The following is a 16241-nucleotide window of genomic DNA, read 5'->3' on the forward strand; positions in this document are numbered from 1 at the left end:
AAAAAAAAAAAAAGAATAGGAGAAAGAGTGAAAACATGTGCAAAGAAAAAGAAAAGGCTAAAGGGCTTTAAAAAGATTCAAACTGTGTGCAAAGGGAAAAGAAAATAAAAAAAGGAATGTAAATTGTTTGATTCATTCATGAAAAAAGAGAATAGGAGAAAGGGTGAAAACCATGTGCAAAGAGGAAAAAAAAGTTAACGCTTTGTAGTTGCTATAGAAATTGAAAGAGTTAAGATAAGTCAAATCGAATGATTCAAGAGAGGATATACAACTAATTTTTCCGTCTTTACATTAACTAGCATAGCTTTGAAAGAGTTAAAACACTTCGCAAACATAGATTTCACCTATTATCTAGTTCAAAATGCTAAATGTAAATTATTTTATTGATTCAAAAAAAATAAAATAGGAGAAAGGGTGAAAACCGTGTGTAAAGTAAAAAAAAAAAAAAAGAACTGAAGGGTTTAAAAAAATTCAAGCTGTGTTGTCAAACCCTGTTCTATAAAATAATTACGACGTCATTTACATGCTCAATAGAATGTTTGCATGTTTAGGAAGTTCGAGGAATCGTTAAAAGACGATATTGCCCCTAATGGTACCATTAAGTCGATTAAGCCTCGAACTTGTTCAAATAGGAATTTTGAGGTGAAATTAAGAGTTTCACAGTTCAGGGATGACTCAAAATGGTAATTCGGAGTTCGATGATCAATTTGGAGTCAAACCGAAATTTTCACTATCTAGGGGCAAAATGGTCATTTGCCACCTAGAGGCAAAATGGAAATTTTGAGAAAAGATTTTTTTGGCCCCATTTAACGTATTGGAGTATGATTTGAGTATTGGAGTATAATTTGAGAGTTTGGCAGTGAAAAAGTTTAATTCCAATGATTTATAGAGTATAGGGGCAAAATCGTAATTTTTTCATCCACGGATAAAATTTGAGATTTTGAGAGAATTTAGATCAAATTTTACAAATTGGAGAATGGTATGAGTATAAGGGATGAAAAATATGTCTATGGGTAATTTTTCAGTTTTTGGGGTAAAAATGTAATTTTGACTTTTACGGGGGCAAAAGTGTAAATTTTAAAAATTACTCCACCAAGACTTTGGATAAGTATGAGAATTTTATCTAAGCTATGGATATGTGGGACAAGTGTATGGTGAAAATTTAAAAATAAATGGATGGCTAGAATTTAAGGAATTAATAAAACAAAAAAAAATGAATAAAATAATATTATATTATTTTAGCCTTTAAAAATGTCAAAATTCCAGAATTCTCATCTTCTTCAGCTGTCTAAACCAGGAGAGAAAAAGGGGGAAAAGAAATAAGAACCCTAGCTGAAAAAATTTGGGGAAAATCAAGAGAAATCAAGAAATCAAGCATTAAAAAGGTAAATTTCATTGATTTTCCTTGTGATTTTCACTACCCATGCATTTTTTTCTCATTTTCATGCAAAATTAGAAAGTGGGTATGGACACCCATGCTGGCCAAACCTCCATGGATGAGTTTTGAGCTTGAGTTTTGGTTGATTTTAATTGAATTAAGTGATTTTAGTTAGGTTATATTGAAATATAGCAAAAATAAGCTAGAGAAATAATTTTCTCCCATTCAAACCCATTATGCTGAATTTTCTAGGGGAATATTGGTTGTTGATCTTGATGTTTATTTGAAGAATTATGATGAATAATGATGAATTATGAGCCTAGAAAAATAATAAGAATTTTCGGAGCAAAAATACGAATTTTTACCCACTAGGGGTATTTTCGTAATTTGCTATCGGGACTGATAATTTGCACCACACTGAGAAACATTAAGTCAATTTGGGTGCAATTGAGGCATAGAAATTGAAAAAAATTAATTTGGAGTTTAAACGGACGCGTATATCGATTTATCGGGTAAAAGATCGAAATAGGCTAACATCTCGTTTAAGCAAAATTTAGACATTTTGCACTTCATACCATGCATTAGTAGTATAAATTAGTTTATTTTGGTTTAGTACCAAAGTAGTAAACCTCTTAATTGTACAATTTGTCAAGGTGGTAAATCTTTTGGCAAGGGCAAAGAAATCACACCCGATTAGTAATAGTTGGAGTACCCGAATTTAGTTTTCGAAAACTGTGAGTAAACTTATTATCGTCTTAATTATCTAGAGTAGTTTTATACAATTGTGTGATTTTATGGAAAATGGGTTTAAATGGTAAATTGCTATGTTTTAAGAGAAATTGTGATTTTATAAAATGATTTTATAAATTTTCTGAAAAATCGAATACTGGTTTTGAAAATAGAGTAATTAGAGATTGCCTGCTTGTGTTGTAAATTTATGGTTTTAAATTAAATGGCTTATGACAATAAATGAGCATGAATGGCTAAACTGATTTTGGTGTTAGAATTATTTATACTGTGTATTTAGCCTTGAGAGGCTAGGTTACAATAAATTGTCATGTCATGCAGAAAAAGATTTTATAAATCAGGTGGTAGATAAAAGATTAGCTACTGCAGTGGTGGGGGGTTCCGTGGGCCAGCCTATTAGAGGGGCACGGTAAACTTCTTTATATTCTCACCTCGGTCGTAGAGGAGCGTAGGGTATCTCCTGAGGTGGGCTTTTTGAGTGCACTTCACGTGGACCACCTTGTGAGAGTGAGACTCAGCCAACACCAAGGAACGGTTATATTTCAAAATAAAAATATGATTTATGAGAAATATGAATTTTTAACAGCCTTAACGGACTCGGTTGGATACCCCTAGTCCAGGTGTCACCGAGTACAGGATTTGGCATGAGCCAAGTTTTGAGTAATTCATGAGCCATATTGATTATTTGGTTGAAATGAATATTCGTGATGTGAAAAATTTGCTGAAGTTAATTATTTTTTAATTGTCTCCATTTACTCACCTTTAGATAGTTTAGATGGTGTCTGTTTACTCACTAAGATTTTATAATCTCACCACCCTCAATTCCACACATTTCAGGTTCGGGATAGCCGGTAGATAGCCGATTGCATCAAGGACTTCAGTTAGCCTTGCATTGTCAAAATTATATGTTCACAGACTCGCATCTTATTGGTTAGTTAGGGGCCCACGTGTCATTGTAAAAGTAATTTTATATTTTCGTTATCTGATTTAAAATATGTATGAACATATTTAGCTTTTACACCATGTTTTTGGTGAGTTTCGATATTATCAAAAAAAATGACAAAAATGCCCCTGTGAGCTAGAAAATAATATTTTATTATTTTGATTTGGAAATGACTTATGATTTCTTGAAATGTAAGATTTAATAACTGTCGCTCACCGAGGAGATGCGGAAGCTGATGCTAAGCCTTGCGGGGTTCCGATCGGTATTCGGGGTAATGAGTGCCTATCAAGACGTCGCGGCGGTTGTCACAGGCCCGATGGGAGTTCCGGGTCGTGACATGTGTGCAAAGGGAAAAGAATTAAAAAAAGGACAGTAATTAAGTGTTTGATTGATTCATGAAAACAAAGATAAAAAAAAAAAGGGTGAAAACCATGTGCGAAGGAAAACAAAAAAGCTGAAGGGTTAAAAAAAATTCAAAGCATATGCATAGGGAAAAGAAAATAAAAAAAAAAGGAGCATAGAAAGAAAAGGAATGTAATTAATTGTTTGATTGATTCACGAAAAAAGAGAACACGAGAAAGAAAATAACAAAAAAAAGAGCCTAGTAAGAAGTACACAATGCACATGAAAAAAAGAAAAAATTTATAAAATAAATTAGATGACTTGCCAATATTCCAAAACAATTTATTTGATTTTAATTAGGGACGTGCTTGGTTGAGGGGAATGGAATAGCCATTCCTCCCCTATTATCATTCCTAAGATAAAATTACATTTGATTCAATGGAATGGCTATTCCGAATTGTTAAGAATAAAAAAAAAAGTTGATTAGACAAAAATATTATTTTACAATTTAATAAATTACCTTCTAAAATAATACCAAACCTATTTTTTCTCTCTCTTCCTTACTCTTTCTCTCTCTAAAGCACAGAAGACACAATTTTTTTACTTTATTTTCAAAAAAAAAGGAAATGAAAATATTTAAGTATTATTTAATATATTAATATTATTTAACTATAATAAATATTATAAAGAATATTATTTAATATTATTATTTGAATAGAATAAACGTAATAAAGAATATTATTTAGTATTATTTAAATTTAATAAAGAATATATTTTGTCTTTTAATATTAAATATTATTTAATTATAGCAAAAAATATTTTGATTTTATTACTTAAAATATTTTTATTTTTTAACAAAATAAATTCTTTAATTTTAATAAAGTGTATTCTACAAAAGAACGATTCTATTCCTCCTCTATTCCATTCTGTGAACCAAATGAACTCTAGGGGTGACAAAATTATATATTTCTAATTTTCTATATGCAATAATATGATAATTAAAAATCGAAAGATGACGGTCGCTGCCTTCAAGTGAATAAATTACTAAAATTAGTTAATTTTCATACACATGGTTCTATGTGTTACAAACTAATTTTACTATATAAAGATTACCTTTAGGTGCATAATGCATACCAAAACCAAAAATATTCCTAAAATATATAAGAACCATAATTCCGTGACACAATTCTATTTTTTTATTTTTTAATAAAATTAAAATAAAAACCCATCGCTCGTGTCTCCCAAAAATAGCCATAGAAATAAATGGTGGGGACCAAAGAATTACGAAAAATTTTTGAGTTTAAGTGCCTAAACTTGCAAAACAAATTGGTCCATATATGAAAGGTGTTATTTAGATGTTCGGGCGTTGATGAATTGAATAATTAGAAAACCAAGCAATCAGCATCCACAAACAACACATATCGGGCAAAAGATTAACCATGAAGACCACAATAGCTGCAGCTTTGCTCCTCTCTCTCTTTGCAATACAATCTGATTTCTTTGTGGTAGCCAACGCCACAAATAAGCCCGTGCTTGACACCGACGGTGAAGAGCTTCGCACGGGTGTTGAATACTACGTTGTGTCAGCATTATGGGCAGCTGGTGGTGGCGGGCTAGCTCTGGGCAGGTCTAGAAATCAAAGCTGCCCAGATATCGTTGTTCAAAGACGATCTGAACTTGACTATGGTATTCCGGTGATATTTTCACCAGTCAAACCCAACGATGTTTTTATCCGCGTATCCACTGATCTAATCATAGAGTTCGTTCCCCTTAGAGACAGCCTCTGCTTGACAACAGCTGTGTGGAAGCTTGACGACTATGACCAGTCGACAGGAAAATGGTGGGTGATAGCCGGTAGGGTTGCAGGTGATGCTGGTCCTCACACTTTTCCTAATTGGTTTAAGATTGAGAAGAATGGAGTTTTCGGTTACAAATTTACTTACTGCCCTTCAGTCTGTGATTCATGCACAACTCTATGTAGCGATATTGGAAGATATGAAGATAATGGACAAATACGGCTGGGTCTCAGTGACCAAGGATGGCCCTTTGTATTTACAAAAGCAACAAGGGCGATAAAACAAGTTGTTGGGAAGCAGTAGCTCTAAGTTTATTATGAATTTATTCAAAGTAGCAGTTCTTGCTGTTAGCTTTGAATAAATAAAAGTTAAAAGTGTGTGCATCCTAGAAAGCTGGTTGTAATGCATAGTTGGATGTTTTTGTTAAGGTTGCCTTTGTTTGAGACTGGATATGTCCTCACTGGGTCTATCTTCACAACCTCTTTCCAACCTTATGAATAAACAATTTGCATCTTGGCTGAGCAATATGGAGTATATATTTGATAAGCTGACTTATGCTTTTTCTGCCGTTACGTATTGATTGCACTCATGAGCTTTGCGTTATTGCAATCCCTCCGGCATTGTTGTCCCTTTTCGTCTGTGAGGTAGGGAAAGGGAGAAAATAAGAGGAAAGAGAAAAGAAAAAAAAATAAAACATGGGGAGGTTAATTTACGTTTATGATAAAATTTATTAAGTCAGTATTAATACTAAAGTTAATAATAATAGTCTCTTTGTCTCGTAAATACTGTCTTAATTTAACTTTTAATAGTAAAACTTTTTAATTTTGACTTCATTTTATTTCAAATTAAAATATAAAAAAAAAGTTACTAAAAACTATCAGTGAAGAGCTTTTCAAGTATATTTTTAGAAATATGTAGTTTAATTATACTAGCATTCTTGGTTACATGCTTTGTACATAAATATGTACTTCTATATTTTTCTAAAATGTAATTTTGAAATATAAATAAGTAATTTTTTTTTATTTTTTAATTTATAAGTAACTTATTATTAGAAAAAAAGACAAAATCCAATGAATAATAGCATAAAAAGGTAAAAACTTATTTTTTGATAAATTTCATAACTAATTCATTTAGTAACTAGACACAATTTAAGATATTTTACACCTACTTTTACTTTTATATAAGTTAGCTGGAGTCTCATTTTCAAGTCTAAATCTGATTTGCAACGTGACTGAATTGGCAGCCTAATCAAGATGCCCACAAAGTCGGTTTTCAAGTGGATGATAGCCCGCCACATTCTCCTTATATTTGGCTGTATCCAATTAGGATAGTTTGAGATTAAAAAAAGGATTTGATAACTCAAAAAAAAATTATGGTGATTCGATTATATTGCAACTTATTTAAAAAATAATTTATTTTAATCTGAACTTTATCATAATATTTTATTATTAGAAAGTATAAAAGTGATAAGGATATATTTTGTCTTCAGAAAAGTTTCATACCTCCTAAACTACACTTATATATTGTTTAGATTATAGTTATATGTACAATTAAATTCAAATTCTAAATGAAAACCTCTTTAAATTTAAATTCAGAAACTAATGCCTTTTCTTTTCAATAAAAATTCAAGAATTTTCACATTATTGCACGAGAAAAATATCATATCCTATTTTGCAAACTCATGAGGTTCATTTAAAAGCAGTCGGTAAGACATATACAGCCTATCCATTCAAATCTTATTGCAAGTTGATATATAGATTTTCATTTATTTGCTTGATAGATTTTGTCTTTATCTTCTTAATTATTGTAATAAATTAGTCACGTTGTTGTTCAAAACTAAAACCAATAGTACGAGGACATCTGTTTCGCCTTGACGACATGTGATAGGTTGATTGCTACTTCTGGTGAGCATTCGGCGTCGGATTCAGACATGTTATTTTGGGGCCAACTAAAATTATATTTTATTTTATTCTTTTCCTTTAGTATGTATTTCACTATATTTCTTAATATAAAAAGATAATATATTTCTAAGTATACCTTTTTTTTGGGGCCTACAGATCCACCTTTGCGAGCAATAGTGATGGTATTTGATCAACGCATGTATACCTTTTTTTGTGTTCGCCACGAGCAAAAGTTTATTCATGCTTCATATGACTAATATCATAAAACCAACCATGCAGTAAAACCCTTTGATGATGTTAATTTAAGTTTTCTTTATATTTTAAACATCTATGTATATCATCAAAACTTTATTCAATCTTACTGTTATAAGAATAAGTATAAATTATATAAATTATAGATTACAGATATAACTAAATTGAAATTTTTTAAATATAAATTGTCAAACTGATTAATTGTTTCAAAGATAAGCTTAGAATTTTTCTCATTATTGCAAAAAAAAAAAAAAAACACCATGGCATAGTTGTTGACTTATAATATATCTATGTAAAGTGACGGTGAGACACAGTGTTTTCATTTCATTTAAATCTTACCACATGATAATATGTAGCATTTGATTTATCTATCAAATTTTGTCTCGTCTTCTTAATTATTTTATATTCGAAAATAAAGTATTGATAGTAGCAAGGCATCTGTTTCTCCTTTAACGATAAGAAAAAAAAATCAACAAAGAAGACAATAAAAGAAAAGGAAACACCATTATGTTAATGATGTGAAAGGCTGATACCTAAGTGTGTGGGAAAATACTTCAAAGCAGTTAGATAATTTTTCTTCTCAATTTCTAGATGATCTTGAAGAACTTTTAGTTTATGTTCTTCTTTCTTTCCCACTGAATTATCTTTTTTTAATTAATACTAAATGAGTGGAAAATATTTTTTAATGTATCAAATCTCGTCATCAAATCTCCCCACTCTTCATGCGTTGCCTAAATTATTTTTATTGTACTCTGATGTTATATTTATAAACTATGTGGTACGAGTACGATTATCATATATTAACTTCTCAAAAATGATAAAAAAATTTAAATCTATAGTGACTCGAGTAAGACATACTCCAATTATGGTGTGGCAGCTTAAGGGGCTGATTTTATTTTAAATACATGTTTAGATGTTTGCCTGGTATATCATAATCAATTATTTTCAATATAATGTTTTAATATGTTTGAAAGTTTTGTTATTGTAATCTTTTTGTTACATGACTGGTATTTATTGATCTATTAACATGTTTTATAATTAGGTTTATCTTTTATACATTGTCATCTATGAATTCTATACATTATCAGTGAATTAAATCATATCACCTAATTAATAAATAAATTTAAAAGTTGAGAAATCTCAAAAATAAATATTTATAATTTTAAAAACATTTATTTTAAAAAAATTTAAACTTTTACCTTTTTACAGTTATAAAATAAAATTTTATAATTAAATGATAATGTATAAATATCATATAATGAAAATAGCTTAAATATAAAGCTTTCGTCTGAATGGTGTTAATTATATAACTTGAAGATAGAAAGTGATTCATGTAATACAGTGACTTGGATGAATAAACCTTGAGATGCACCTTGGAGAATGCAAAAATGGTTACTACACATGAAAAGCTTGATAAAAAATCAAAGAGTTGATATTGGTGGGCCTAGTGCCTTTATTGCCCATTTTCGAGTATGACCAATGATCTTGGACCGAATTCGTAATGCCTAAGAACAAGATGAATTTGTGATAAAAATTTTGGGATCTAAAAAGCGAGATCAAGAATTTGCGAATGGAGACAAGGGATTTTTGAAGTATGGATTCCGAACGTATGTACGGAGTCGAGATAGCTTGAGAGAAGAAATTTTGGAAGAGGCTCACGTTACCGCCTATACAATACATCCAGGAGCCACTAAAATGTATCATGATTTAAAAATGATTTACTGGTGGCTGGGGATGAAGAAGGATGTAGCTAAATATGCAACCAAGTGCTTAACTTGTCAACAAGTTAAAGCTGAACATGGGAAACCCCCAAGTTTGCTACAACCCTTGCCAATTCCTGAATGGAAATGAGAACACGTGGTTATGAATTTTGTGACGGGATTGCCCCTTGTTAGTGGAGGATATGATTCAATATAGGTAATAGTGGATCGATTGACCAAATCGGCTCACTTCGTTCCAGTAAAAACTAGCTATAGATCAACTAAGTATGCTAAAATTTATATTTATTGTATTGTACGATTGCATGGAGTTTCTGTGACCATAGTGTCTAATTAAGGGTCATAGTTTACTAATAAGTTTTGGAGAAGTTTACACGGAGCTTTAGGCACTCGTTTAGACTTTAGTACTGCATATCATCCTCAAACGGATGGTCAGTCGAAGCGTGTGATACAAACGCTCGAAGACATGATAAGGTCAATTGTATTGGATTTGGGAACCACGTGGAATCAATAATTACATTTAACGAAATTCGCATATAATAATAGCTACCAAGCTAGTATCGGAATGGCTCCTTTTGAAGCATTGTATGGACGAAAGTGCAGATCGCCCATTGGATGGTTTGAAGTGGGAGAAAATAAATTGTTAGGTCCTGATTTGGTGCAACAAGCAACTGAGGTGGTGAGTTTAGTAAGGGAACGTCTAAGGACAACCAAAGTAGACAAAAGTCTTGTGCAGATAATAGGCATCGTCCATTGGAGTTTCAGGTGGGAGATTTTGTATTTCTGAAGGTATCTCCCCTGAAATGAAGTAAAAGATTTGGGAAGAAAGGGAAATTGAGTTTAAGATATATTGGACCTTTTGAGATTCTAGAATGAATTGGGTCCACAGTATATCGGCTAGCCTTACCGATGAAACTAGCTCGAGTGAATCCTACATTTCATGTGTCTATGTTAAGGAAGTACATTACGGACCCGACACATATTATACGTTATGATTTGGTTCCATTGGATGAAGGATTAACCTACGAAGAGTAGCTAGTGGCAATATTGGACCGCCAAGTAAAGCAATTGTGCTCCAAGGAAATTGCTTCAGTAAAAGTCTTGTGGTAAAATCGTTCGGTGGAAGAGACAACTTGGGAACTCGAAGAGGAGATGAAGAAGGAATACCCACACCTCGTTCACAACTAAGGTATGCATTACCAACCCACTTTATTTAAATTTGAGGACGAATTTGTTTTAAGTGAGGGAGATTGTAACACCCCGTACCCTCGTTTAGCAGACAATAAGACCCTATCAATTTAAGTGCCATAGAGTAGGAACGGGTAAAAAGAATATTTTAGAATAAAATATTTTATTTTATGAATAAAATAATATTAATATTTTATTAATTACGAAAATTTGTCTGGAAGACGGGTAATATGACTAATCTAAGTGGGAGAGAGGAAGTAAGCAAGAATTTTGAAGGAAAAAAGATATTAGTGGGGTCCACGAGTTTTTATTAAATTAAGTTAACGCGAGTAAGTAAATATTTAAATATTATGGTGATATCGCGTTGAAGTGCAACTTCGATATTTTGATTATATACATGTAAAGGAATAAAGATAGAAGGAAAATTCAATTTAAAACGTGGTGGGAGGACCAAATTGTAAAAGATAAAAGTTTGGAGGGTATTACGATAAATAAAGAAAAGTTTGATGATTTATATGTAAATTTTAAGATTTAGAGATAAATAGGAAATTATTAAGCATGGGCAAGCCGCCCATGAGGAAATTGTGGGGAGAAAAGAAGAAGATAAAGATGAGAGGAAAAGACAAGTTAAGCAATAAAATAAAAAATATATATATGATAAAATAAAAGATAAGTGGGTAGCCGCCCATGTGAGAAATGAGGGAGTCAAGAATCTATTTTAAGCTTGTCTTCGAATGTAGGGGCCGGTCATGAAGAATAAATAAAAAATGATAGGAAGAAATCTTTGAGAAAGAATAAAGAAATGACAGGAAAAATGGTGAAAAATGTGAAAAAAAGTGTGTGGCAGGTGGTTTGTGAAAGTGACTTTTTGCCATGTGATTCCATCCCTCAAAACAAGTGTAAAACAAAATCAAGAATGCCATGAACCTTGGGCAGTCCGCCCATGATGAGAAAAAAAATAGAAAACATGTGGAACCCGCCACACACTTTTCTTCTTTTCACTATTTTTCCTTTCATTTCTTTATTCTTTATCAAAGATTCCTTCTTATCCTTTTTTATTTCTTCTACATGACCGGCCCCTACATCCCAAGACAAACTTATAATAGATTTTATCATTTATATCTTATTCTTTCATTTCATTTAAATCTTACCACGTGATAATATGCAACTTTTGATTTATTTACCAAACTTTGATTTATTCAGCATTAGTACCTATTTTTTTTAATTTACTCTTATGTTAAACCTATAAATTCTATGGTACAAGTATGATTTTCATATATTAACTTCTCAAAAATGATAAAAAATTTGAATCTATAGTTATTTGAGAAAAACATATTTCAATTATGGTGTGGCAACTTAAAAGGATAATTTTATTTTAAATACATGTTTAGATAACTTAAATATAAACCATTGGTTGATATAATAGTCACGTTATTCTAAAAATTGACAGTGCATTCGTTGAGGATAAGGAAAAAGGACAAAGAAAATTTGGATCCAACATTATTGATGTGATAGGTTGATAGATATATGAGTGGAAAGAAATTATTCTAATTATTATCAAACATTAATTATATGCACTCATTGATCATGAGTCTTGTGACTTTAGTAAGTGAACAAGAAAACATTCTGCTGGTATACGTGTTGCCGCATCGTTATGGATAAAAGATTGAAGTTATCCACGTTTTTATTATTTATTTATCTATTTTTCAAAGTAAAAAGGTAAAAAAATATTTATTTTTAGATGATAAAAATATATATTTAATATATATATATATATATATATATTTCAAGTAGAATATATTTTATTTGATAATATTCAATATTAGAAAAGAATATGTTCCTTAAAAAAAAGTACTTTATTTCAATTTTTTTCTTGAAATTTATTTTATTTTTATACTTTTTACCTTTGTGGTTACCTGTTTAGGGGACCATTCTTAAAAATTTCACAAATTTTATCATTGCTTTTCTCATTCTCTTCTCTCTTCATTATCTTTAACAGCTATAAAAATGAGTGGCGCAGATATTTTTGTTTTTGAAAGGTAAGATAGTTCAGGGACTACCACAAGGAAACCCAATCTCACCAAAACAACACAATACAAGGTACTGAACAATCAACTAACTGCAATAACCAAAATCAACAAAAAATCTCGACATAACCTACCAGGCCAGAAATGAGTTTATATGTCAAATGGAGAAAACAAAACAGGAACCCATTCAACAATACCTAACCAAATCAACCTCAGCAACCCACCGTAAAAACAAAGTCTGAAAAGCATAACTTTAATTAAACTTAATAGAATTATGATCATCATCACCTACACAATGAATGGACAGCAATTCTTTCTTGCTCCCTTAGAACACCCTGTTTGACCAAAAGATCAACTTCACCGTTAGGACTTCTAAGCACATATTTGAACTTCACATTATTAATTTGAATTTTAAACTTTTCAATTGCTAAAATATGAAACCTAAACTTCTCATTTTTAATGGGATCTTCAAGAAATTTTGGCTCAATTTCTGGACTGTTTTTTGAACCTAGAAGCATGATTTTGTTATATTCCTAAGCTTTATTGAACCTTATTGCTATAAGATTAAGTACAAATTATATAAATTATAATTTATAGATATAACTAAATTGAAATTTTTTAAATATAAATTGATTAATTGTTTCAAAGATAAGTTTAGAACTTTTCACACTATTGCACCAGAAAAATGTCATATCGTATTTGTTGACTCATGATGTGTCTACGAAAAATAACAAGTGAGACACAATCTTTTCATTTCATTAAAATCTTATCATGTGATAATATGCGACCTTTGATTTATTTACCAAACTTTGATTTATTCAACATTATTATTTTTTTTTTAATATACTCTCATGTCAAACTTTTAAATTTTGTGGTACAAGTATGATTTCATATATTAACTTTTCAGAAATGATAAAAAAATTTGAATATGTTGTTATTCGAGTAAGACATATTTCAATTATGGTGTTGCAGCGATTTTCAAAAAAAATTTATGGTGTGGCAGCTTAAGGGGATAATTTATTTTAAATACATGTTTAGATGTTTGCCTACTGTATTATAGTCGATTATTTTCAATATAATGTTTTAACTTGTTTAAAAGTTTTGCTATTATTATCTTTTATTACATGACTGATATTTATTGATCTATTAACATGTTTTATAATTAGGTTTATCTTTTATGCATTGTCATATATGAATTCTATACATTATAAGTGAATTAAATTATATCACCTCTGTCACGACCCGAAACTTCCATCGAGCCTGTGACAACCGCCGCGACGTCTCAATTTACATTCATTACCCGGAATGTCAACCGAGACCCCGCAAGGCTTTAATATCAGCTTCTCATTTCCCCTGTGGGTAACTGTTTCCAAATACCACATTTTAAAAGATTTTAAACTGTTTCCAACTTAAACAAATGAAATAATAATTTTCGTCTCACAAGGGTATTTTTGTCATTTATCCCAAAAATCAAAAAAAATCATCTAAAAATATAGTATGTAAGTGGAAAACACATATTTCTTAATCAAAAATAATTTTGGATGTCTAAAACATTCGTTTAAAATGGAATTATGACTGTTATAATAAAATAAAAATATTCAATAAAATATTCAATTTTCACATAAAACGATATTTTAAGAACACTGCATAAATAATTTTTATAGCGTAAAAGCAAAATAAATTCTTACATACCGTAATACAGATAACCAAAGTATAGAATTTAATTTACAGTGACACGTGGGCCCCCGAATGACCAAAAGTATAAAAAGAAATGAACCTACAGTCTTTGGATGTGGCAAGTTCAACTGTAATCCTCGCCGATATCAGTTATCTACAATCTATTCTGAACCTGAAATGGGTGGAAATGAGGGTGGTGAGATTATAAAATCCCAGTGAGTAAACAAACATCACTCAAAATATCTAAAGTCGAGTAAAAGGAGACTATTAAAACATTTCATCAAACTGTAATTTATCATCTTTCAACTTATTTCAACCAAATGAAATCAATTTATTTAAAGCAAGTAATCAGTATGGCTTATGAATTTCTTAAAAAGCTTGGCTCATGCCAAAAATTATTATCATACTCAGTTATTTGGGATACCTTGGCCGAGGGCTATCCCAACTGAGTCCGCCAAGACTATTAGAAAGTCATGTTTTTATTTTGAAAACATAGTCATTCCTTGACGTTGGCCGAGTTCCCCTTCACGAGGTGGTTTGGCGTGAAGTGAACTCTAAAAGTTATACCTCAGGAGTTACCCTACTCGCCTCTCCAACCGAGGTAAAAATATAACAGGATTCCGTGCCCCTCTAATAGGCTAGTCCACAGAATCCAGCCCACTGCAGCAGGTCAAACCCACCATACAATAAAATTTTGACAGCATGACAGGGCTAATATATTACTACCCAGCCTGCAAGGGTAAAATAAAGCAATTCATATAATTCATAAAAACACAGCCCAGCCAGTCATGCCAATACAATAACATAAGCCATTAATTCAATTTTAAATTTACAACATATCAGTGGTCTCCAATTACTCTATTTTTCAAAATCGTTATTTCGTTTCAAGACAATTTATAAAATATTTTCATTTAAACTCATTTTGTTTACAAAACATAAAAATTTACCATTTGAACTCATTTTCATAAAATTCACCAAAACCGAATAAAAACATACTTTAGATAATTAAAATGATGGTAAGGTTACTCACCGTGTCTAGAGTGAGGATTTTCGAAATACTCAAACTATTGGTCCTCGGGTGCAATTCCCTTGCCTTTATTAGAGGACTCACCACCTTGACACAGTACAAAATCGAGAAATTCACCACATTGGTACTAAATTGAAATTAAACTAATTTAGACTACTAATGCTTGATATGGAATGCAAAAATGTCTAAATTTTTACCTAAATGCGGTGTTAGTCTATTTCGATTTTTTACCCGATAAATTGATATACGCGTCCGTTTAAACTCCAAATTAATTTTTTTCAGTTTCTATACCTCAATTGCACCCAAATTGACTTAATGTCCCTCAGTGTGGTGCAAATTATCAGTCCCGATAATAAATTACGAAAATACCCCTAGTGGGTAAAAATTTGTATTTTTGCTCCGAAAATTTCCATTATTTTTCTAGGCTCATAATTCATCATTATTCATCATAATTCCTCAAATAACCATCAAGATCAGCAGCCAATATTCCCCTAGAAAATTCAGCATAATGGGTTTCAATGGGAGAAAATTATATTTCTAGCTTATTTTTGCTATATTTCAATATAACTTAACTAAAATCACTTAATTCAATTAAAATCAACCAAAAATCAAGCTCAAAACTCATCCATGGAGGTTTGGCCAGCATGGGTGTCCATACCCACTTTCTAATTTTGCATGGAAATGAGAAAAAAATGCATGGGTAGTGAAAATCACAAGGAAAATCAATGAAATTTACCTTTTTAATGCTTGATTTCTTGATTTCTCTTGATTTTCTCCAAATTTTTCAGGTAGGATTCTTGTTTTTTTTTTTTCCCTTTTCTCCCCTGGTTTGGACAGCTGAAGAAGATGAGAATTCCGGAATTTTCACCTTTTTAAAGGCTAAAATAATATAATATTATTTTATTCATTTTTTTAATGTTTTATTAATTCCTTAAATTCTAGCCATCCATTTATTTCCAAATTTTCACCATACACTTGTCCCACATATCCATAGCTTAGGTAAAATTCTCAGACTTATCCAAAGTCTTGGTGGAGTAATTTTTGAAATTTACACTTTTACCCCCGTAAAAGTCAAAAATTACATTTTTGCCCCAAAAATTGAAAAATTGCCCATAGACATATTTTTCATCCCTTATACTCATACCATTCTCCAATTTGTCAAATTTGATCTAAATTCTCTCAAAATCTCAAATTTTGTCCGCGAGTGGCAAAATTACGATTTTGCCCCTACACTCTAGAAATCAC

The 16241-nt window shown here is 31.0% G+C and overlaps 1 protein-coding gene and 2 long non-coding RNA genes across 3 annotated transcripts; 2 read left to right on the top strand and 1 right to left on the bottom strand.

Annotated features, from left to right (window-relative positions):
• Positions 1 to 1255: 1255 nt before the first annotated feature.
• On the top strand, positions 1256 to 3164 carry LOC148763518 (uncharacterized). Its single transcript, XR_016025510.1, has 2 exons — positions 1256 to 1385; positions 2963 to 3164. It is a non-coding gene; the product is annotated as an uncharacterized LOC148763518 (long non-coding RNA).
• Positions 3165 to 4738: 1574 nt separating this feature from the next.
• LOC18604297 (21 kDa seed protein-like) lies at positions 4739 to 5731 on the top strand. Its single transcript, XM_018129749.2, has one exon. It carries the CDS (start codon positions 4850 to 4852, stop codon positions 5507 to 5509), a length of 660 nt encoding a protein of 219 aa, XP_017985238.2. The 5' UTR covers positions 4739 to 4849; the 3' UTR covers positions 5510 to 5731.
• Positions 5732 to 13939: 8208 nt separating this feature from the next.
• On the bottom strand, positions 13940 to 15860 carry LOC148763519 (uncharacterized). The gene is made up of 3 exons (XR_016025524.1): positions 15733 to 15860; positions 15000 to 15083; positions 13940 to 14141 (listed from the first exon to the last, which is right to left on the bottom strand). It is a non-coding gene; the product is annotated as an uncharacterized LOC148763519 (long non-coding RNA).
• Positions 15861 to 16241: the final 381 nt, after the last annotated feature.

This window comes from Theobroma cacao, chromosome 3 (assembly GCF_053813885.1).
Source record: "Theobroma cacao isolate CCN51 chromosome 3, ASM5381388v1, whole genome shotgun sequence".
Classification (NCBI taxonomy): Eukaryota; Viridiplantae; Streptophyta; class Magnoliopsida; order Malvales; family Malvaceae; genus Theobroma; species Theobroma cacao.